General features: G+C 47.5%; 1 protein-coding gene across 6 annotated transcripts in view; it reads right to left on the reverse strand.

Moving 5' to 3' along the window:
* SLC7A7 (solute carrier family 7 member 7) overlaps positions 1-25155 on the reverse strand; it is an 88850-nt gene that overhangs the window by 576 nt on the left and 63119 nt on the right. For all 6 annotated transcript variants that reach the window (XM_036114800.2, XM_078053454.1, XM_078053455.1 and 3 more), the window contains 7 exons: positions 5367-5492; positions 4429-4573; positions 2904-3027; positions 2456-2559; positions 2086-2182; positions 513-662; positions 172-355 (listed from right to left, as the gene is read on the reverse strand). In XM_036114800.2, coding sequence (XP_035970693.1) covers positions 172-355; positions 513-662; positions 2086-2182; positions 2456-2559; positions 2904-3027; positions 4429-4573; positions 5367-5492 — 930 coding nt within the window. The remainder of the gene's footprint in view (positions 1-171; positions 356-512; positions 663-2085; positions 2183-2455; positions 2560-2903; positions 3028-4428; positions 4574-5366; positions 5493-25155) is intronic.

The following is a 25155-nucleotide window of genomic DNA, read 5'->3' on the forward strand; positions in this document are numbered from 1 at the left end:
GCTGAGCTCAACTCAGGTGGCACTGACCGGGGCTGGCCTGAGGGATAATTCCGTTAAGCCTTATAGTTAACAACAGGAAGGGGCTAGGGCAAAGCTGATGATGGCGGGTACCAGATGGGGGGTGGAGAAAGCCATACAATAGCTAATCATCTTGAAGATCCAAAGGCTTACCCACAATCCTTCGGAGGCAGTGAGGTCTTTTGTGTTCTGGCACTCTGATGATGAGGAAATAGAAGGGCAGGCCTGAGAGGGCGATGCCAATGCCGATGAGGGAGTTGATGGTATCGCTGTAAAGTGGCACCGCCACCAGGAAGATGGTGCAGAGGCAGAAGACAATGGGGAAGAACAGGCTGAGCTGGAGGGCACAGAGGAAACAGTTGAAGGTGAGCTCAGAGTGGCAGCTATAGTAAGTTTCTCCTGTGAAGATCAGGGCACTGAGCCTTTCCATCCCCTTCATCTCCACACCCTACCACCCCTGAGGCCCACGCAAAGGGAGGATGAAGGTAGAGTACCTTGAGGGGACGAGGCCGATTAGGCTCCTTCCAGCGCAGATAAAGCTGACCCACAATAGAGAGCCCCACAAAGAACCAGTAGCTGAAGCTGTAGTAGTTAATGAGCTGGAAGATGTCCTCCACACACAGGTAGATCAGTGCCATGACACCCTGCAGGCACAGGCCCACGTCAGCTCCTCTCGGCCTGTCACTGGAGGCGCGCTTCCCCCTCTTTGGTCTCCCACAGATCCAGCCCCTTCTCAAGTCCTTAGCGTCTCGCCTCTCCCCTGCCCCCCCCCCCCGTCCTCTTCTGTTCCCACACGCTTCAGCACCCGAGTTACAATATCTCCTTCCTTTTCTAGTAAGCCAGGGGCCTCTCAATTGTTTTTTCAGGCCCATGCTTCAAACCTTTGCCACAGATCAAAACAATTCCTCACAAATCTTTTGCTGAAGAGTCTCTCCATAATGGCTCCAACCTACATTTCCAGGTTTTATCTCCTACTACCCAACTTCACGTGAGCTGCTTTAGCCCAGGACTTTGATACAGTTTGGGGTTTTTTTTTTTAATGCCTTTTATTTTTTAAGTAATCTTAAGTCCAACATGGGGCTCCAACTCATGACCCCCCCCCCCGAGGCCAAGAGTTAGCATGCTCTACTGACTGAGCCAACCAGGTGCCCCCCCCCATACTGTTTCTCTTAACCTAAAGCCCATCTCCACTTTTTGCAACCTAACCTTAAAAATCCACTTCAAATGTACTTTGTCTAGAGGCGCCTGGGTGGTTCAGTCAGTTAAGTGTCTGACCCTTGGTTTTGGCTCAGGTGGGGATCTCAGGGTCATGAGTTCAAGCCCATGTCCGGTTCCGCCCTCCCTGAGGAGTCTGCTTAAAAGACCCTCTCTCTCTGCCCCTCACCCCCTGTGCACATGCTCTCTCTCAAATCTTTTTTTTTTTTAAAGATTTTATTTATTTATTTGAGAGAGAGAGCACATGAGTGGGGGGAGGGTCAGAGGGAGAAGCAGACTCCCTGCTGAGCAGGGAGCCCGATGCAGGACTCAATCCTGGGACTCCAGGATCATGACCTGAGCCGAAGGCAGTCGCTTAACTAACTGAACCACCCAGGCGCCCTCTCAAATCTTTTTTTAAAAACAAAACAAATGCACTTTGTCCAAGAAGTCTTTCTCCTTTACCTTCTATTCCCATGGAAGATCATTTTTCCCTTAAACACTATGTCATTTACTATCATGGCAGTCATTTCATTATATTCAGTGTACTTTATGCTTTATCCTAGACCAGAGGAGGTTACTTTTTTTTTTCTTTTTAAGAGAAGATAGTTTTTCTATTAAATTCTATAAGGTTTTGGGAAAGCTAGAACAGTTGCTTCTACTGGTTTCTGGTTTTTAAGATTTATTTATTGGGGTGGGGGTAGAGGGAGAGTGAGCCTTGAGCAGACTCCACGCTAAGCGTGGGGCTCGATCTCACAACCCTGAAACCATGACCTGAGCTGAAATGAAGTCGGACGCTTAACCAGGCGCCCCCACTTCTGTTAACATTTCCCCCACAGTCTGGCTTTCAGCCCCATCCTTGAGGTCACTTACATTGAAGAGCAGAGCAGGTATTGGTGTGAAGCGCTCAACATGAATCATGCAGATAGCATCAGGGAGATGGCCTTCTCTTGAACCCACAAAGAAAAGCCTATTTTGGGTAAGATGAGAGAGGCTGAGAAACTTGGGGGACACTGGGTAGGGCTGAACACATGCCTCGTAGCCCTCCCACTGCCCTCCTTCAAAAAAGTGAATAATAGGGAATGGGGTTCAGTTTTGAGATTAGAACTGGAGGCTGCTGATGGAAACAACAAAGGGGTAAATATGACTTGGGGAACACGGTGACTAAACTCTGGGTCCTGTAAGTCCTACCCTTCCCCGCCATAGCTCCTCACAAACCCCCCGTAAAAGGCACCACTCCTACCTAGAAGCAGCCACAATGGAGGCATTGAGGCCACCAAAGCAGGATAACGCAACCGCCAGCGGAATTGTCCAGTTGAAAATTCCAAAAATCTGGTCTGCAAAAGTCTAAGGGAAAGGAACAAAAACGAGTCATTAGCAGGATCTAAAAAGGATGCAGGCATGCCCCGAGACGGCCCCTAAACTAACCAACCCTTCTTCCACAGCTGGAGTGACAACCTTGTAAACACAGTATCCGAAGCATACTTTTAAGATTTAAGTAATCCCTACACCAAACAGGGCTCAAACCCTAAACCCCAAGATCAAGAGTCTGCCCACTCGACCAACTGAGCCAGCTAGGTGCCCCTACGCATACTCCTTTCAAGGACTGCCCCCTCTCCAGGACTGGAGCTGCAGGATTCCGAGAAGCCCACAAACACACCCTCAGCCTTCTGCTAGTGAAAATCCTTTACCACAGCAACGGCATCACTGGCTAGGATGTCCCTCATGTCTAGGACGGTGTAATAGGCCACATTGGTCAAGATGTAGATGATGGTGACAATGGGCATGGAAATGCCAATGGACAGGGGCAGATTCCTACAGCCAAAAAGAATAATGCACACATTAGTCCCAGGGTCACATCCCCATCTCCTTTAATCCTCAGACTCCCACACCAATCCAGGGATGGGGCCTCCTGCACATTTCCCCAGTGCTTTTGCCTTTGAAGCTGTGTACAACAGTGACTTCATTCTTGAGCTCAGAGCTTAAAGAGCATCAAGGGAAAGGAATATCACATTTAGAGAAAAGGCTAACCAAACAGCAGAAAAAGGATTGATAAGAGAACAATGTCACCGTGGAATAGCACAGGAAATGGCAGGGGGGCAGGGGGGCTAGTGGGTTTTTGGGGTTTTTTTCTTTTCTTTTCTTTTTTTTTTTTACATCCAAGGCCTCTTGGTGTCAGGATTCCTTCTTAAGATTGCCAACATGGGAAATTTGTCTTAAGGTTGAGAAATACTAGAGGAAATTAGGCAAATTGTGAAATCCAGAGAATAAGGCCCTCACTGACAAGAACAATGTGTGTATCCAAATAAGCAACCTGGGAACTGTGTTCACTCCATCCCCTTACTCAGTGTGAGAACCTGGGGGGCCATCCTAACCAGTGGCTAAGAGGAAAACACAAAGACAAGGTCCTCTAGACCAATAAAGCTCTGACCTTCATAAACATTCTTCACAGTGAGGGGGAGGGGGCATACTCAAGTCATTTAGCTTCTGTCCAGTAGGTGGGAGCACCACCCAGGCTTCAGTTCTGCTTCTAGCATTTGCTCCAGGGATTGCAACACTGGCGGTGTGCCAAGAGGAGTTTATTATTTTGACTTAAAAATTTACAGAAACTCCACTCCCTGGTAATCTTAGTTCCAAGAATCATTGAATTTTAGAGCCAGGAAGGGCTCTGGAGATCATATAATTCAACCCCCTCAATTTACAGATAAGGAAGCAGGCAGAGTTGGCAGGGGATTCAAATTAGTGGAAAGAGAGGCTCCAGGCCCTTTGACTCCCTGTCCAGTGCTCTTGTCACTCTGCATGACGGCGGAATAATTTAGAATAACCAGGCTGAAGTAATACTGTTAAATGCTGACACAATACCGCTATGTCAGTACAAATTTGAGAAACCAGGAAGGGCTCAAAAGGAAAACAGGAAAGTTTTGGGGCATCTATGACCTAAAGTTATCTATGTGGGAATAAGGTGGGTGTATATCAAGGAAAACCCATGAGAAAGCACACATGAACACACAGTATGACCTGCTGTAATGAATGCAGGAATGAAGGGACAGATGTGAAAAGGCCTGCTGTTATCCTGGACAATCTATCTCCCTGGCCTTCAGGCCTGCCATCTATTCAAGTGGCACTGATAAAATCTGTCTCGGTGGTTGTGGTGTGCTCTCTCAGTAAATGAGAGCTATCCTTATTGCCATGGAAGACTGACGGTGAGATACCTACCTCTCAGGATTCTTGATCTCTTCAGTGACGTAGTTGAGCGTGTCCCAGCCCGAGTAGGAGAACAGAGCCGAGTACAGTGCCAGGGCAATATCACCCATTGCAAATGATGAACCCTCAAAAGAATTCTCAAAGTGTGTCGAGGCTCCTAGAGTCCAGAGAACATGGAAAGGCAGAAGGATTAGTGGCCTACCCCCAGCTTCAAAGTGATCCAGAAAAGGAGTGGGAGAACACGACGCTTACAGCAAGCGAGTGGCTCAGAACACCTTCGGCAGCAAGGGCGCTGGTAAAAGAACAGGCAACGGGAGAGAGACCTCTACAGTGATGGGCTGGAGTGCAGGGGACAGCACGGGGATCTTGACAGGAAGGACTGTGATGGCCTTCTAGGGTAAGAAACCATGACGGAGCAGGCCTATAGAACAGAAGTGATGTGGTTCTGTCCTGCCCTGTAAGCTGCCCCATTCCTATCCCCTTTCTAACACCACAAACAGCTGGTACAGGATGGAGAAAGGATAGCGCTCCTTATGCCCAGGGCAACAGAGTGGTGGGGCAGGTGTTCCTACCTGGAAACTGGAGAGGAGTGGATACAAGGAGTTCATTTCTGCCCTTGCAGAACTTCCAAGGGCAGAACAATCATAGCCACAGCACTGGGCTGGACAGTCGGCTAAAGCCAGCTCCCAGGGCATGACGGGAGTGTGAGATCAGCCAAGATCAGCCTCCTCTGGGAGCATGCAGAGAAGACAGGCTTTGAGGTCAGTCTGAGTACAAATCCCCACTGACGTACTAGGAGCTGGGGACTTGGGCAAGATACTTAGTTCTGCAGCCTCAGTCTCCTCTACAAAATGGAAATTATGGCATCTAGCAAATGAGAATGCACAAAGGGCATTTAAAGAAGTAGGACTCAGAGAAAATGCTCAAGAGTTCATTGCTCTCCCGCTTACCCTGGCCAAGTCTAACAATGCCCGCGATGATGACAGCGATCAGCGCCAACACTTTAGCATAGGTGAAGATATCTTGTACCAGCGTTCCCCACTTGACGTAGGCACAGTTAACGAAGGTTAAGAGACCTGAAAAAATAATTCTGATCGGTGACCGACCCTACCACCCAAAGAGCCTTAGACCCCCCAAGCATTATTTCCAGTAGCAGTCATCTTTGGCCAAAGACAGTGTTTGGGCTCTGATGGGCTCTGTATTCAAAACCTTTGCCCAGCAGGTCCTCACCATTAGCATTCAAAGGCTCCCGATAAACTTCTGTGTGGGCAGCGCCACACACACCCTTTAGCACTTACCCGGGAGGAAACACAAAGTAACTGGATTTGCTTACATTCAACAGTGCTCACAGCAGTGGGAGGTAACCGGTAGCCATACAGGATTAGCGATGTTTTCCGGCTATTGGCTCTGAAAAGTCACCATCCTCCCAGCTTTTGCACCCCTCTACCTCCTGATATGGGCTCCAGGACTCAGCGCTCTGTGGTATTGTTAACCTTGCCGAATCCTGAATCCTGTTGTGACTTATCCAGTGCTGGGCCGGCAGGTCAGGACGTGTGGCTGAGGATTAGACTGGGGGCCAGACTTCCTGCTACTGCCTGCCAGCTCAGCCGCTTGTTTTTGTACTTGGAAAGATCCTTGGAGCCGAGGTTCCTATAGTTCCTATTTTTCCTGACCGGACAATGCAAAACAGTGAGCCACAAACATTCCTTAAGTCCTACCCTCAGGTAGAGGCAATCCCTTTAACCAGATGAGCTTTGGGAAAGTTCATGGATCACCCTGAGAGCCAGGGTTCTTAACCTAGGGCTTCCACAAGGCCTGAAATTCCTTGTAAATAGTTACGTACATATGTCCAAAGTATATGCATTTTTTTTTAAAAAGATCCTATTTATTTATTTGACAGAGAGACACAGCGACAGAGGGAACACAAGCAGGGGGAGTGGGAGAGGGAGAAGCAGGCTCCCCGCCGAGCAGGGAGCCCAATGCTCGATCCCAGGACCCTGGGATCATGACCTGAGCCGAAGGCAGACGCTTAACGACTGAGCCACCCAGGCGCCCCCCAGTATATGCGTTTTTCTGAGAAAAAGGTCCATGGCCTTTGTCAGAATCTCGGAGAAATCCATTACCCCTAAAAAAGTTTCAATCCAGTACTTCAGAGGAAAGAAAATCAAGAAGGGAAGCCCACAGATGCTGTGAGGTTGACCCCTAGCCCCAGGATGTGGCCGGGAAGAAAGTGAAAAGAAAGGATTCTGAGAGCCAGCTGAAGGTTCCAGATCCCGCACCAGCGCCTGAAGCGTGCAGGCGGGCACCTGCAGCCCGCCTCCACTGTGGCAGCCCATCACCTCACTGAGCCTGCCTTCCTGGCTCAGCCACGGGAGCCCCAGGAGGAGGGCTTACCAGTCCTTGCAAGAGTTCCAAGGGCAAGGTCAGAATCAGCCTGCCTTCCCAGTGGAGAAAGGGAGGTCTGGTGCTGGGCTTGCCAGCTTCAGGCCACCAACACAGGAAGCCTCCTCTTTCACTGTCCCTAATCCTCCTGTTGTCTTGTGTCCTGGCCTCACCACCCTGGCCCAGAAGCATCTTCATCCTGAGAAGCAGGAAAGACCAACCTCAGGGAGCAGCTGGCTCGTCTTCCGTTTCTGCCTCTCCCTCCTTTACACCCCTTCCTAGTCTACTGGCTGCCCAAGTTCTTTCCTGCTCTTCCCTAGACAGGGCATCCTACTCCTATACAAAAACTTGCCTTTTTGCCTAATAAACAAGACAATAAACAACCAAACCTGATCACAGGGCTGGGCAAGACTACGCCCGTAATTCCTCCGTGCTAAGTTAATAATTAAAGACACAAGCACACAATCTCCACAAGCACCCCACAAAGTGAGCAAAGCGCCTGTATCTCACCCTCCACAAGTCTTTCAGGTCCACTGACCCTCCGCAGTCAATCACCCATCCTTTACTCCCCACTGGACTTCTGTTTCCAGCCATTCAGTAGCCCTCATACCCCTTCTCTCCATCCTGTAACCCCTACGCTTCACCCTTGGACTCTGCTGCTGCCTCACAAATAGGACCCGGCCCAGGTTTCTGATTAGAAACGCCAGGGACAGGGCCGCCTGGGTGACTCAGTCGGTTAGGCGTCTGCCTTCGGCTCAGGTCATGATCTCGGGGTCTTAGGATCAAGCCCTACATCGGGCTCCTTGCTCAGCGCGGAGCCTGCTTCTCCCTCTCCCTCTGCCTCTCCCCCTGCTCATGCTTGCTCACTCTCTCTCTCTCTCTCTCTCCCAAATAAATAAATAAAATCTTTACAAAAAGAAAAACACGAGGGACAAAAAAAAAAAAATGGGGGGACACCTGGTTGGCTCAGTCAGTAGAGCATGCAACTCTTGATCTCGGGGTCCTGAGTTCAAGGCCCACACTGGGTGTAGAGCTACTTAAAAAAAATAAAAAGAAATACCAGGGACACCTGATGCTGCCCTCTTCACAAGGGAATGGGATCACCTCATTGAGATGGATGGTCCCAACACCAAGCCGGGATAGGCTGAAGGGACTAGTTCTGGATCAGAGTCAGTCTGCAGCCATGTGCCACAGGGATCTGCTCTCGGCTTTGTCCAGGCATGTGGGCAGCGAACAGACAACTCATCATCCTTTACTACAACAAATTCTGAAATGAAAATACATGGATCGTTTGCATTTTAATCCCTACTGCTTCGCTACTTGAATTCCATATCCATCCATTTGTATCCCTCCTTTGACCCGCCAGTTTTTCTCCCTCCCCCGCACCTGAGCCTTATTTCTCAGCCACTGACCCACCATCTTGCCCTGATCTACTCTCTGTACTAAGCACAGGGACTTGGTTTGAATGAAGAAGGGAATCCTCTGGAAAGAAACCAGGAGCAGAGGAACTGCCTGAAGAGAGCTGGCCCTCACCTTCTCCAAAGCCCAGCTTCCTCTGGGGCCTCTTGGCCACGGGAGCAGGAAATGGGTATGGCAGGCAGCGCCGCTGACTGGGCTCTTTGTCCTCACCCACAGCGGACACAGCTGACCGGAGACCCCAAAGCCCGGCCTAGTGCACTGTTCTTAAGGTGGAGCCCAGCCTCCTGCTTCAGCGGCAGAGAAACGAGGGGACCACAGGCTTAGAGTAATATGGAGGCAACCGCAAGTCAACCTCAAGGACAGAAATGCCCTACCCTCCTACCGCTAGGTGTAACTCCATCTCCACCCAACACCGGGCCAAGTCCACAAGAAGACGGCCTGAAATCACCCTGGACCCTTGACTCAGGTGCAGCTCCATTCCTGCTTTGACCTGCTTTGAAGGAAGGAGAAGGTTTGAAGAAGCCACTCCTACAATCATCTAAACAGATGCTCCCGAGGGGCGCCTGGGTGGCTCAGTCAGTTGGACGTGCCTTAGGCTCAGGTCGTGATCTCAGGGTCCTGGGATCTGGCACCAGTCTCCCTGCTCAGCTTCCTGCTCCTCCCTCTGCCCCTCCCTCCAGCTCATGCTTGCTCTTGCTTGCTCTCTCTCTCAAGTAAATAAATAAAATCTTAGAGAGAGAGAGAGAGAGAGAGAGAGAGATGCTCCTGAATGGTCATCAAAGCCAACCTACATGGGCTCTCCTGGAGTAGGAAACTAGTCCTAGCACTAAGGCCCCAGCATCAGCTGTAGAACTAAAAGTAGGGAAAGCACACACATAGGTTGATCCAGAACAGAACAAAGCTTGCAGGCCCACTCCGAATCAGATGCCCAGATTTGGTTTAGAAGCCCACACTAAACAGTCCCTGAAAAAGAACATTAACCCCACAATTCTCCCAACATTGTAACTTTTTGGTTTTTGTTTTGTTTTTTTCCAGCACTGTTAGTTTTAAATATGTAGAATGTAACACATAAAACTTAGGCCACTCTTCAGTCTATTTTCTGCTTCAAATTCCCAGGGACTATAAAACCTCAGTACTTTATCTATGAGACAACCCATTCCATTTTTAAAAAGATCAATAGCTCTTCCTTCCACGAGGCCAAAAACTTCTTCCTCACAACTTCTACCCAGTAGTCCTCTCCTCTGGAACCACACAGAATCCGGCTAAATGCGCATCCACGTAATGGCCCTTCTTATCACTAAAGATTAACATCCTGTCCCCCTGGAGGCTTCCCCCTTTGGAGCTAAAAACCCACTCACCATTGAGATTCTCCCCTCTGCATTCACTTCACTTTGTCAGGATGTCGCTGAAACATGAGACCCACAGAGAACACTCCAGACATTTTTGCAGACTATGGGGTCTCGGTTTGAATTCACTGTCAACTACAATTCCACCTCAAACTGATGAGCATTTCCTTATACCCCTTTTGGGGCCTATAAAAGTGATTTTTTAAAAAATATTTTATTTATTTATTTGTTAGAAAGAGAGAGTACAAGCAAGGGGAAAGACAGGCAGAGGGAGAAGCAGGCTTCCCGCCGAGCAGGGAGCCCGATGTGGGACTCGATCCCAGGACCCTGGGACCATGACCTCAGCCGAAGGCAGATGCTTAACCGACTGAGACACCCAGGCGTCCCAAAAGTGATTTTTTTTTTTTAAGATTTTATTTATTTGAGGGACACCTGGGTGGCTCAGTCGGTTAAGCGGCTGCCTTCGGCTCAGGTCATGATCCCAGGGTCCTGGGATTGAGTCCCGCATGGGACTCCCTGCTCGGCAGGGAGCCTGCTTCTCCCTCTGCCTCTGACCCTCGCCCCACTCGTGCTCTCTCTCAAATAAGTAAAACAGTAATAAATAAATAAATAATAAAAAGAAAAACAAAATCTTTTTTAAAAAAAAGATTGTATTTATTTATTTGAGAGAGAGCATGAGTGGGGTAAGGGGCACAGGGAGAAGCAGGCTCCCTGCTGAGCAGGGAGTCCGATGCAGGACTCAATCCAGGGACTCAGGGATCATGACCTGAGCCAAAGGCAGCTGCTTAACCCACTGAGCCAACCAGGCACCCCAAAAGTGATTTTTTTAATACCAAATATGAGACTTTAACATTTATTCCTAGCACCTCTCCTCTGTAAATTTTTGGACATCATTCCCAACTACTAAAAATGGATTTTCCCCCTTAATTTTACCAGGCACTTCAAAAGCCTTCAATTTTGTGAAATCTGCAAGTTTGATTAGCATACCTCTGGGTCTTCCTTGAAGTCATTAACAAAAATGTTGACTAGATAGGCAGAGCCCTGTAGTCTATCATTAGAGACCTTCCTCTATGCTGTCATTATTCCACAACATCAACTTTAATCCACCAAACTATTCTTTTATCTAGTCCACCTCGTTCTACCTTGTCAACAAGAATATCATGAGAATTTGCCAAGAACTTTTCTGAAATCTGTATACATCTCTGTTCTTGCAATTTAATGACACATCAAATGATTCAAATGAAATTAGCACATATTTATGCTAGAATGTTCATAGCTATTCCATTGTAATAGTCAAAAATTAGAGGGGCGCCTGGGTGGGTGGCTCAGTCGTTAGGCATCTGCCTTCGGCTCAGGTCGTGATCCCAGGGTCCTGGGATCGAGCCCTGCATGGGCCTCCCTGCTCAGCAGGAAGCCTGCTTCTCCCTCTCCCACTCCCCCTGCTTGTGTTCCCTCTCTCGCTGTGTCTCTCTCTGTCAAATAAATAAATAAAATCTTTAAAAAAAAAAATTAGAAATAACCACAATCCCGTAGAGCATGCGATTTTTTTTTTTTTTTTAAGTATAACCTCTACACCCAACATGGGGCTCAAACTCAGGACCCTGAGACCAAGAGTCACATGCCCTACCAGCTGAGCCAGCCAGGCACCCCTGAGCATATGATTCTTGATTTCAGGGTCCTGAGTTTGAGCCCTGTGCTGGACGTAGAGTTTACTTAAAAATAATAATTGTAAAAATAATCATTAGAAACAACCCAAATGCCAATCAACAGTAGAGTGGCTAAATACAGCAGAATACTAAATAATGGTATGAACTATCTACAACTATAAAAATATGAACTTCACAAACATATTAAGTGAACAAGTCTGACACAAAATAATGCATATCTTATATATCCACTTACATAAGAATGGCCAAAAAGAATCTATGCTACTAAGAAGAACAGTAATTTCCCTTTGTGTGTGCATGGGGGACAAGGGGGAGTGACTGGGAGAAACACAAGAGGGTTTCAGGGGGCTGGTTTTTTGATGTGGATGATGGTCACGTGTGAAAATTCATCAAGCTGTACAATTATGTGCACTGTTCCTTTTATATTATACTTCAATAAAAAATTAAAATTGAACCAAAAATGAGGTTAGTTTAGCATGTTTTGTTTTTAGTGAATCCATACCAGTTACTAGAGATCTTCCTTTCTTCTCCTCATACTTTGCTAACCAGGTTTAACAGATTATCCTAGAAATTGGGCTGGAATCAACTTCAAATTATTCAGTGCAGAATGCTCAGAATCTACGTCTTTCTCAGAAAGCTGGATTATCCCTTTTGTGGACAAAATAATGGCCCTGGGAGGCAGAAGAGTTGGTGTCACTGTGATGCGATGTGAGAAAGACTTGACAAGCCACTGCTGGCTTTGAGGATGAAAGGGGACCAAGAGCCAAGGAATCTGGGCCTTCTCCAGAAGCTAGAAAAGGCAAGAAAATGGATTCTTCCCTAGAGCCCCCAGAAAGTAAGATGGGGCACCGCTGATATGTTGATTTTAGCCCAATGAGACCCATTTCAGACTTCTACAGAACTGTAAGATAATAAACTTGTGTGTTTTTAGATTTATTTATTTTAGAGAGAAAGTGCGTACGTGCACACACAGGAATGGGGGGAGGGGCAGAGGGAGAGAATCTTCAAGCAAACTCCCCACTGAGCACGGAGCCTGACGCAGGGCTTGATCTCAAGATCCATGAGATCCTGACCTGAGCCGAAACCACTCAACTGACTGAGCCACCCAGGTGCCCCTAAATCTGTGTTGCTTTAAGCCACCCAACTGGTCGTAATTTGTTATAGCCGCAACAAGAAACTAATACCTCACTCAACAGCTTTCTTTTCATACCCTTCCTGTTCTCCAAGATCGGGGAGATGCCTGGTGGAGAACGCCTGGGCTAGTTATAAATTCTTTACATTTGTCTGCAAGTGCATAGTTAGAAACACTTAAAGCAATGGCCTGGTTTATTACTATCTTCTCAATTCTCCTAGTCTTGGTTTTTTGTTGGCCTAGATCTGTTTTTTATTGAACCTTCGCTAGGTTAGCAATCGTTCTGCTATGTAAAGTTAGAAGGAAAATGGGACTGCGGCCTTCTCCTTTCTCTCCACCATCTGTTATTACAGAACTAACTGCCCTTGCTGTTTTCACTCTGTATGTTGCTTCTAGAGCTTTTTATCCTCTGCAGTCGGTTCTTCAGATCGTAGTTGATGCTGGGCACCGACCTCCGGATACTCTTCTCGTGGTTCTGGGTCACTCCTGCATTTAGTCCTCGTTATACTGCCTCTCACCATCTCTTGTGTATCTTGTTTCTAAAAATCTAAGCTTATCAAAAAGCAATGTGTTCGATCACACTGGTTTGTTCACATGGTTCTCCCTCTCTTCCTAAATAATTCTGATAAAATAGGTGAAAATTTCATTTCAGAGAAGCTTCTGGTCTTTCTTCTTTTTTTTAAATCCCTAGCTACGAGATTATAAATTCTTTTCCCTGAACTTCTCTGCAATCTCTGCCCAGATTTAGAGTGTATTTCTGAGGAAATGCACTATTTCTTTTTCTGGGAGGTACAAACTCTGGGGAGGCACAGTCACTTTCACACAAGGATGCCACGTTTCCCCCGGTTATGTTAAATTAATAATAATAAAACAACAACAACAATCACATCCTTATCCTTTAGTGATTCATACTGAAGCCTTTACAGGTTAAATGGTATAATGTCTTGGATTTCCTTTAAATAACCTAGTGGGACGAAGGGGGGTGGTTGGAGTACAGATAAAACAAGGGTGATTAATCATTCTTGCTGGAGCTTCAACCCTGGGAGTTCATCACATTCACTCTATTTTTGCATGTTTGAAATGTTTTATAATAAACTTTTTTTTTTTTTTTTTAATTTATAGAGGTACTGCTTCTAATGGAATGAAACAGACTTTAGCAAAAGATGCTCAGGGAGTTGAGACTTCCATCACTACTGTATCTTCCCTTTGGTATAAATTTTGTCATGATTTTTAGGAAAGCAAAATAGTTCTCCTCCCTCTGATCCGATGGTGCGCAATCTATGCCCACAATCACATCATTCTTACTTCCGTTTGTTTATCTCCTCTTGTTCTCTCCACCGTGCTTCTTCCCTTAGGATGGGGATTTATTTCCGTGCACTATTACTAGAGGAGACCCTAAGGAAAATTCCCCAAGTGGAACCCGAGAGCCTCTGACAGCACCATGTAATCATTCTTCCCCAGGTAAGCAGGCAGGATTAACACAGGCCAGTGTCTTTGTTCCTTAAGAGATGGGCCACACATCTGAGAGGACCGGAGTGAGAATAGAAAGACTTCTCCTATTTAGCTGTAAGAAGAAACGCATCTGCAGGCAGAGAGTGGGAGGCGGCACAGGGTGGTGGTGTTCACTGCATTTGTCAGAATGAAAAAAGGGGGAAGTAGGGGCACCTGGGTGTCATTAAGCGTCTGCCTTCAGCTCGGGTCATGATCCCAGGGTCCTGGGATTGAGCCCCGCATCGGGCTCCCTGCTCAGTGGGAAGCCTGCTTCTCCCTCTCCCACTCCCCCTGCTTGTGTTCCCTCCCTTGCTGTGTCTCTCTCTGTCAAATAAATAAATAAAATCTTTAAAAAAAAAGGTGGGGGGGGGAGTAAAATCCTTTGACAGGTCACTGTATCTTGGAGTACTGAAATTTCCCTCTCACGCAATCAAAGGAATCGAAACACGGCCTTGCCCAGAGGAGCAAGCATCATCCCATTCTATAGCACATCTTGGTACAGGCAAAGCTCGTTCTGATGCACCACATCAGTCTCACGTCTTCCAGGAAAGCCGCCACTTCTCAACAAGGTATACGCTTTCACGGTCGTATTCTAATCAAATAGGAAATTCTCTCCTCCTTGCAAGTAAAAGTCAAAAGCAAATGTTTATTGGTCTTATTTAATGTTTATAGATAGGAGTCCAAAAGCATCATTCCCAATCTTCTACCCTATTTCCCCAAATGCATTACTCTGGCAACTTTTCCACCTTTATTTAACTTCTCTATAATTCCTCACAGCCTCTAGAATACCCAGATTTATACTTTCATCTGTACATTTCTCTCCTTTCCCCTAAAATTTCAGGTGAAAGCCATATTAGACATCTCTCTCCCAGTCTCTGTGAAATCTGCTCTATCCCTTCCCGGAGTCTAGCCTTCTGGTATCTTAGCATTTACAGTCGGGTACTCTGTTCTAGGTCCTCTTTTTGCTTTCATATACACAGCCTTCAATGGGTAGACATGAAAATGTTACCTTCCACTCAGTTCTCTATCTTGAACTTCAAAGTCACCGGTGACACACCTCGGGGATCTTCTGACTGGTGACATCATTCATCCCACCGGATGGCCAAAGGATAGCTGTCTGTGGGCTGAACTGGCTCGAGCACGCGCTTTGTGATATTTTGCTCCAGGAAAACCCCATGTCTCTGCATGAGGCTGCTCTACATACACAGCAGAGTCACGGCCCCTAGGGAGCAGCTGAGCCTCTTAACTGGTTTGCTCAGGCCTGCTATACCCAGATGTCTCCAGAACACTAGCGCTGCCATTTCCTCAGAAGGACCAGAGGTAAGCTCTCTGAAAAAGCCTCAGGTATGTTGCCTAAACCCACAAATTTCAAGTCTTTCTTCCCTTTCTCTGCTGTATGTCTGTCTGTGTTGTCTCATGCTGGTTTAGGATACTCTCGACACCTTAAAAATCATTTTTCTTCCTGTCTTCCTTGATGCATTGTTTCTTCCACCCTTCCTAGGTGCTGTTACCGGTCTCAGACAGCAGATGGTCCTCAAATTCTTTTACCTTTCAGGCTACAGAACCATTCTGCTCACTCAGACATCATGGGTGAGAGCATCTGGCAAGAAGACACGCCAAGCATAAACCCTATGGGTCACTGGACCAGAGGCCTCCTCCTCTGCCTCCTGGAACTCAGCCAGCATGGTGGTTGCCATGGCCCTGCACCACTCTGAAGGAGCAAGCTGGCAGTCTGCACCAGCAGGCCCTCCGATTAAGCCACACTATCTGCTCCCTTCTCAAAGCCGCCTAGTCCTTGTCCATCAGATCCTTCCTGGTTTGCTCCACCTGGGACAGTTCAGGTCCTCAGAAACATGACCCCAAGCCTGAGTGAGCATCAGAGTCACCCGGGGAATGTTACCTACAGCTTCAGGGCTCCGACCCAGCAGTTCTGATGCGGGAGGCCTGAGACGGGGCTTCCCGGGGGAGTCTGATGATCTGCCTGCTTTGGGTGTGCTACGTAAGGGTACTCACTAAAAGAAATCATCACCTACAGAACCACCTTGATCAGAACAAGCCCAAACCCTTCACTTAACGCAGTGCCCCTCTATCCTGGCTGCACATTGGCATCACTCGACAAGCTTTAACAGAGTCCAGGCCTCCGGCCCTGCCCAGGACAATGAAGTCAGCAACTCTGGGGTGGAACCCAGGCCTCAGCATGTTCTCAAAGCTCCCCGCGTAATCCTAAAGGACAGTGACAACTGAGAACCCTTCTTCCCAAGGCCCCCATCAGTTCTCAGCAGCAACTTTTCTGCTTCCCCAATTCTCGTTCTCCAAGCCAATGCCCATTCTTCTTTTTTTTTTTTTTTAGATTTATTTATTTATTTGTCAGAGAGAGAAAGAGAGCATGAACAGGGGGAGCTGCAGAGGGAGAGGGAGAAGCAGGCTGATGTGGGACTCGATCCCAGGACCCCGGGATCATGACCCCAGCCGAAGGCAGATGGCTAACCGACTGAGCCACCCAGGCGCCCCAATTCCCATTCTTCTAATCAGCGGTTCAGATTTATTTGGTTGGGGAAACGAGGTGGGAGAAGAGGCCATTACCATTTTTCTAAAGCCCAAGGTGATTCTGATGTACAGCCAGGGTGGGGACCCACTGTCCCTAGCTCCTTCCCCAGCCCCCTTTAGGCTATCCCCTCAGTCTCCTCTGAGGCAGAGAGAAAGAGAACCAAAAAAAGAGGAGACCAAGGGTGAACCCCTGAAGAGCCTTGGGAATCAAACCAGCAGAGGCTTTACCCTCTCAATACTGGTGAAGGTTGTGCCATAGTTTACACTGACCCCATAACAAAGAACCCTAAGCTCTGACTCCAGCCTGTTTTGTTGGTGTGAATATGGGACATGAAATGTAAGCTTCCTCACCTCCAACCTAAAGTGGCTCTTGAGAAAACTCCTCTGGGAAAGTAACTAGCTTCCAAGGAGAAAGTTCAAAGGGCAAAAATCAGTTGGGGGCCGAGCATCTGGCTGTTCTACTTCATTAGGCCCAAGTACATGAATCAGTCATCTGGTAGCAGAAGCTGCTGCACGGGGACGCATGGCCAAAGCTCTCAGACAAACATGCGGAGATCCGGAGTCCTCTACGTCCCACAGGCGGCTCCGGGAGACTCAGGAGGAGCTATGTGCCCTCCCCTGTGCCCAGCTCCCACAGTGGCCCCAGCCCCCAGCCAAAAGCCCCCAAGAGCCCCAAGCATGCAATGCCCTTCTCAGCCAAGTGGAAGCTGGAGGCCTATCTTCTGTTCATTCATCCAGCTGCCGTTTCTCGAAGCACCTACTCCATGCAAGTCACTAGGATCAAGCATCAGGGACACAAAGATTCTGTGTGATCCCTAAAGACCAGTGCTCTGTTCGCAGAGGGGCCTGCATGGGTGCGGCGGGCAGACCGCCTGCGAGAATACGGGGAGTAAAATGCCCCAGTAGTGAAAGGGGAAGCTGGAGCTGGACTTGGGTGGGGCCGGACTTCTGGACACCTAGCCCTGACTCTGCCAAGAGAAAAGTTCCAGCTCTCCCACCAACACGAAGAAGGGTCTCAGCCCTCCTTCCTCATCTCTGAACTAAAGAACTAAAACAGCTCTTATGTCATCCAAAGACAGAATGCAGAAAGTATTTAGAAATTAATAAGACACATGTGACTGTGAATTAATAAGATGCATGTGACTGAATAGAATTTGCAGCAGGAGATACAATTTTTGGCTGACAATAAAGTGTCAGGTCACTTACATTCTTACACAGATCATCTAACTTAATTGGACAGAGTAGGTCAACTGTCTTTATCTTATAATTGAGAAAACGGGGGCCACTCAGTCCATGGCAGGCTCCAAAGCTTGTATACATTCCAGAACACCATGTGCCTCCCTATTTGTATGCAAAGATGTGGGATGACCTCCCTCTGGGGTGTTGGGGCTTCTGACCACAGAAAACTGGACCAGTCCTCGAAGAACCCTGAGATTCCAGAATAATTGGCTTCAGGAGGGGCCACCTGCATACCTCTCTGGTTAGGAAAAGTAATTTTTTTTTTTTTAAGATCTTATTTATTTGAGATAGAGCACAAACAAGGGGAGCGGCAGGCAGAGAAGGAGGGAGAAGCAGACTCCCTGAGGAGCAGGGAGCCGGATGTGGGCTCCATCCCAGGACTCTGGGATCAAGACCTGAGCTGAAGGCAGATGCTTAACCGACTGAGCCACCCAGGCACCCCAAAAGTAACCAGGACAGCAAGGTTCCTTCAGAACTCCCAATTCATTCATTCATTCATTCATTCAGCCAGCCAGCCAGCCAGCATGTACTGAGCATCGGCTGTGCTCCAGGCCCCATACAGACCCAGTCCGCAGCCTTCCCAGAAAAGTGAACGTGGACAATTGTAAGAACTGGGTGCTATGAAAGTCAGCGTGAGGCACCCCATCCAGTCTAGGCCAGTGAAGGGGGTGCAGGTGGGCACCAGGACCACTGTTACCTGGACTGAGCACACGGAGGAGGCGGGTGCTAGGGCTGGGGGAGGGGAGGACAAATTCCTGGCAGAGAGGACAGCACGTGATTACCCTGACAATGAAATCAGCAGGGAGTGAAGTCAGCCACCCGTAGAAAAAAACTTACTTAAGCAATCATCAGTAAATGACTTCAAGGTCTAGTAGCAATACCAGCCTACCCAGGGCTGTAGTTCATCAGCAGTTCTAAAGGAAGATTATACCTGGAAAAGGACAGTGAGCCACCATGACAGGAGCAGAAACTCTATTTGCTTTCTTGAAATGGTCACTGTTTGAATAGAAAAGGAGGAAAGTATGGCAAAAATATAGATCACGCCTCAATGAGACAGAGACCTCATTCTACAGATAAGGAACCTGAGACTCATAAATTTGGCCTGATGCCATGCTCTTAACCACCATGCACTGCTGCTTCCCAAAGGGATGAGAGGATCCTCTACACTGGTCAAGGGAGAGAAATGCTGACTCAGGACACCCAAGCATTCCAACCACGGGCAAGACCTTATTGTTAAGGATATTTCATCCAACTTTTCCAGGAATATACCCCCAAACCAACCTAAGGCAGACTTAAGTTTTTCCCATAAACTCCTCCCTCAACCTGATCCCTCCCTCTAACTACCACCCTTCTTGTCTTCAGAGTCAGCCTTCTGGAAAGGCTATCTAGATTCTCTCCCCTTCCCTCGACTAACATCCACTCCACCACTCCAACTGAAGGCAGTTTTCCTTGACCTCCTGCTTGCCAATTCCAAATGACATTCCATGCCTTATCTTACTTAACAGTCCCTCCACAAAGGCTACTTTTGAGGGTAAACCCACCACCCTTGGGTATGCTGCCCCTGCTCTGGGCTCCCACATCCCCACACTAACCACACTGCGATAGAATGGTTTATATATCTGTTTCTACCATCAACTGGGAGCCACAGGAGAGCAGACTGAGGAACAACCATCCTTGGATCCCTAGGGCCTAGCTGAGAGGTAGGCACATAGCAGACACTCAGATTTCACTGGATGAATAAACAATCCCTCTGAAATCTGACTCTACCCTCACTGCCCTGAAATTTCCCTCTCCAGAGTCACAGTGGCCTCCTGTTGATACATCCAGGCCACTGCCCTCCTCATCTAGCTTGGCCCCTTAGCAGATTGCACACTGTTGGCCACCAACTCCTCCTCGAATTGCTCTCTTCTACACCGCGTCCCATTTCCCTCTTATTTCTCTAGATGCTTCTTCTCCTTTTTGCAGAATATTTATCCCTCAATGTTGGCATTCCTGAGAAGGCTATCCTAAGCTCTTTCCTCCTCTCTTGCTACAACCTGTCCCAAGATCATCTCATCTGCTGATTTCAATGACCATCTCTACACTGATGATTCCCAAAAGTATATCACCAGCCCAACTATTGTGATTTCAGATATATATGAATATCCAACCACCTACCGGACATCAGCAGGTGCAAACTCAACCTATCCAAAACCGATCCTATCAATTTCTCTCAACCTACTTCTCCTCCAGTCTAACTCCCTATAAGTAACTGGCAGCACCATCCACCCAGTTGCCTGAGCCAGAAACCTGGCCATCTTATCGTCCTCAACTACTACCCATATCTAATTAGTATCCAAGTCTTAAACCAGTCTCCTCCTCTCTCATCCCATGACTCTAATCCAAGCCACCATCACCAGGGATCATGGTAACAGCTTCCTAACTGGTCTCCCTGCTTTCAGTTCTACAAACTGAAGTCAGAGTAACTTCCTAAAAATCACAAATTCGGGATGCATGGGTGGCTCAGTCAGTTAAGTGTCTGTCTTCTGCTCAGTTCATGATCCCAGGGTCCTGGGATGGAGCCCCACATCGGGCTCCTTGCTATACAGGGAGTCTGCTTCTCCCTCTGCTTGCTGCTCCCCCTGCTTGTGCTCTCTCTCTCACTCTCTCACGAATAAAATCTTTTTAAAAAATAAATAAAAAATAAAAAACACAAATTCTAAGATCTAAATCACAAGTGACACAAGTCATTCTTCTGTTTTACACCTAAAGAGGTTTTTCATTGCCTTAGGAGAAAGCCCACCAAACTCCTTAATATGGTTTGTGCAATAGATTGTATTTTCCAAAGATGTCTCAACAATATCTCCCAACCCATATGCTTTTCATACAATGTGACTTTAACACTCTGACCATCCAGAGATAGGGTCTGTGCCTCTTCGTCTCAGGAATGGATGGTCTTCTGTGAATGTCTCTACCTACAAAGTACAGGAGGGACACCCTGTGATTTCAGAGGCTAGGTCATAAAAGGCAATGCAGCTTCTCCTTTGGTTGCTGACATACTCATTCTTGAAGTCTTCGGCTGCCAAGTAAACAGTTTGATTGCTCTGGGGCTGCCATTATGTGAAGAAACGCAACACAGTCCATAGGGAGAGACTGCATGGAAAGACACATCTAGTACAACTTGAAAAGAAAAAGATGCCCAGCTAGTCCCCATCTTCTTCAACACCTCCTTGTTCTAGCTCCTGCCACCATCTGACCACAACCACATAAGACCCTGAGCCAGCACTGCCCCACTTAGCCCTTCTCAAATTCCTGAGCTACAGAAACCATACAAGAATAAAATGGCTGTGGGGCACCTGGCTAGCTCAGCCAGTAGAACACGCGACTCTTAATCTCAGTGTTGTGAGTTCAAGCCCCACATTGGGTATGGAGTTATTATTTTTAAAATGAATGAATGAATGAGTGAATGAATGAATGAAATGGCTGTTAGTCTATGCCACTAAGTTTTAAGTGATTTGTTATATAACAATAATAACTAGAACAGTTCATAAAGCCCTGAACAACCTATCCTACCATTTCCGCCTACCCCTGCAAGCCAGCTCTCAACATTTCCTATCTTAAACTCAATATTGCAGCCAACCCTGAACTCCTTTATTGAAAGGAGTCTCAAAAATATCCTTCTTGTCTTCAAGTTTTCATACATTCTGTTCTTGCTGCCTGAGATGCTCCACTACCCTATCTACTCTTGGTTAATTCATCATTCGGGTGTCAGCTTAAACTTCCTTATGGAGAGTTTCCAAACTCATAGGCTAGCATAGGTCACCTCCTGTGGCTCCTTGTGTCTAATCAATCAAAGCACTCATCATAATCCATTGTAATCTTGTGTTGGGCTGCCCATCCTGCCCCACCCCCAGCATGCTCATGCACACGCACTTACACGCACACACCAAGAGCTCCATAAAGACAACGAGTAGTGCTGGGAAAATGAACATTCAACAAGTAGTCACGAAGCATTTGCCAATCTCAAGCCCCATCTCTTTCCTGAGCTCCAAATGGGCAAATCCACCTACTATCCTACAAATAAATTTCAAACGCAACATGATTCCATCTTCCCCACCCCCGTAAATGATGCCACCACCTACCCAAACCAGAAACCTCAGCTTTTCATTCAAGCAATGTTTATCAAGCTTCTCTCTTTGTTTCTTTGCTGGGGATACAGTGGATCCTAAGACAGGCTTAGCCCCTGTGGCACAGAATTTACAGGCTGGTGAATGCTTTCCTCATCACCTACCTCTCTCTTACACCGCACATCCCAATGAGTATTATGGGTTATACTGATTATACCTTCTAAATTGCTCCCCTACGTGTCCTTTCCTGGAGACACCATCGCCTAAGTGAGCCACGCTCCCTCTGCCACTGCCCTAGTTCAGGCTTCTGTCATTTCCTGCCTGGATTGCCACAGAGCTTCCTAATCTGTGTCTCTGCCACCAGCCTTGCTCTTAAGTCCCACCCCAGCTACACTGTTCCCCTGCTTAAAACCCTTCAGTGGCTCCTCAGATGCTTTAGGGTAAAATCTAAACTCCCTAGGAACATTTATTTGCCTCGGGCTCTAGCCCCTTGCCTCCCTTTGTCCCCTCACATCCCACAATGGCCCCCACACACCCCACACCCCATACTTTTTCTCCCCTTTGTGCTTTACATTGCCTGTCCTTTACATCCCTGTGCCTAAAATGTCCTTGCCCCTTCTTCATTCATTCATTCCCTCAATTTTATTGAGTACCTAGCAGATGCCAGGCACTGTTCTAGAGGCTGGAGATTCAGCAGTGAACAACAGAAAGTGCTTACTCTTGTGATGTTTACATTCTAGAGGGAAAGACAGACAATAAACAAGTAAATACTTAATGCCAGATGGAGACAAGGGCTATAAAGGAAAACAAAACAGGATGGGAAACTGAGAGTGACCACTTTAGACAGGATAAGTCTCCGGTGAGGTAATATCTATACAAAGACATGAATGGAGTGGGGGCTGGGGGGCAGGCTCTGAGGGTGTCTGGGGAAAGAGCCTTCCCAGCAGAAGGCACAATAAAGTACAAAACCCCTGAAGCAGGAACAGGCCAGGCAAACTGGAGGAAAAACAAGAGGGCCGGTGAAGCTGGAACAGAGAAAGTGAGGGTGAAAGAGAGGTCAGAGAGAAGAGAGATGGAGCAGGACTCGCGGGCCATGCTAAGCGGGCGCTTCAGCCATGCCTGGACTCCATTTCATCCTTCAGTGTTGCGTGCAGACATCTCCTGAGTAAGGTGCTCTCCACCCCCTCCCAGCACTGACCGACCATATATAGGTTTCATGGGCTACTTTTGCCTATCTCCACCACCACACCATCGAGTTCCCTGCTCTACCTCTCAGCACCGTATTTTATAGAGCCCATCATGTTCGGTAAATTTTTCTTCCATGGTCAAAACTTTCTTCCTTTGTTCCGATTCCATGCCCTGCAAGCAATTCCCTGATTCCTCAATGGGTTTCCTAGGGACTGTGGTATTAGGAAGCCTTGATAGTGAGCACTCACCTTCTGGTCATTAGAAATTACACATGTACACTCACCATTGTACAGTCATAGACTAGCATCATCATTTACACATCAGTTTCTTTTTTAGATAAGTAGGACTCCGTGGATGGGAAAATGACCAACTCTGGGTCACAAAAGACCCAAGGAAGGCACTGCTCAGGGAAGGGCCCCATAAGCAGCCCAGCAGAAGCCCCAGATGCCCCTCTGCTCATCACTCAGCTCACCTTCCCATTTCAGATGGAGGCCCCATCACTGCCCACCTGTCCAAGCTTGAACCCTTAGCATCACCTCTGAGAGCTCCCCGACACACCTCCAGCCAGAAGTCCTAGAAATTCCACCTTATAACTATTTCTTTATCCATCCCCTCATCTCTGGTCCAAAGGCCTTGCCCACAGTGCACGCCTCACTATCCTTCACGTGGACTCAGGTTTCAGCTCCCTAAACCGGTCTGCCCACCTTCGGACTCTCACACTTGCCAAAAACACTCCACGTGGCCACCAGAGTTCTTCTCCCAAGCAAATCTGATTTTGCTTCCCCACTTACAATCAACAGCGTCCCCCCACTTTCCAGATAAAGTCTAACCTGTTTAGGCAACATATAAACCCGTCCGGAGCTGGCCCTGGGCTACATTTCCAGTCTCTATCTTCTCACCCTCTCCCACCCCGCATTCCAGCCACACCAACCACCTGAATTCCCTGAACATTCCATGCCTTTTTGCACCTCCACACCTTTTCACATGCAGTTCCTTCTGTGATAAGTGTCATAGGAGACAGCTATGGATCTTTCCAAAATGCAGTTTAGACAACATGGTCTCTGTGAGGTCTTCCTACGCTCTCTTCCCCACAGGAAGGAAGTTGTCCTGCTCGCTCCCATGGCGCCCCTATCACCACACCTCCTATATCGCATGACAGCTACTGGGCAACAGATCTGTTTCCCTCCTCGACTAGGAGGTCTTGGATGGCAAGGGCCATACTTTTTTCTTCTTTGCTTCCCAGCACTACGTGTAATATCTAGCACAGAGTATGCCCTAAATGATCCCTGAATGAAGGAATGTTCTATATTAAATCCCTTCTCTTGCTAAATTTGAAGATTTAGCCTCAGTCCTCATCTTGTGCGTAAATCGTTGGCATGTATTTGCCAACTCTAGTAGAGTGACAGGGGCGCCAGTCCTGTGTTTGAGGGAGGGCTCAGTAGCTGCGTGACGCTAGGCAAGTGCGGGGATGGTTTACCTCCAGGCTGCCAAGCGAGTGAAGTGAGATGCGGCGAAAACCATAAATCATGACTCAAGTGTAACATACTGATGATTGTTATGTTTAAAATTACTCTCTTTCTTGGATGCTTCTAGGCCTACCTCCTGGCTTTCTCCTGAATGGCTACGGTTAGATAAACGAGATATTACCACATAGCTGGACATATGGACAGAATGTCCTTCTAGGTCTCCGCATCTGACATGTATTGGGTGCTCATTAGACAATGGCTGAAGGAAGAAACTTATGAATCATAGGTCCCTAATTCTTACTTACAATCTTGGCTGCCCTTCTGAACCTTCTTCCAGATCTCTAGGTTCCTCGGAAGTTATTAAAGACAGAACAAAGTCCTAGAAGCAGCCAAGAGAGAAATTTTAAACATAATCCCCACCAATACATTGCACTTGAGTCATGATTTATGGTTTTCACTGAATCTCACTTCATCCATGCAGCAGCCTGGAGAACAGTAACTGCATCTTGCCTAGGGTCACACAGGTCTTCAGCCCAGCCTCAAAGACAAGTCTCGTGCGCTTGTCACTCTATCAGAGTTGCGTCAAATATATGCCATAAATCCATGCACACAACTGCGTCTTTTATTACCTGGGGAGCTCTGCAGACTGATCATAAACCGTGGTTACTTCGCATGTATTCTTACAAGGGTGTACCGGCGTGCGTATGTGTACTTGGGTGTACAAGAGTTTGAGGCCATCTCTGCTCCCAAGGTAGA

Source organism: Halichoerus grypus, chromosome 8, assembly GCF_964656455.1.
Source record: "Halichoerus grypus chromosome 8, mHalGry1.hap1.1, whole genome shotgun sequence".
Lineage (NCBI taxonomy): Eukaryota > Metazoa > Chordata > Mammalia > Carnivora > Phocidae > Halichoerus > Halichoerus grypus.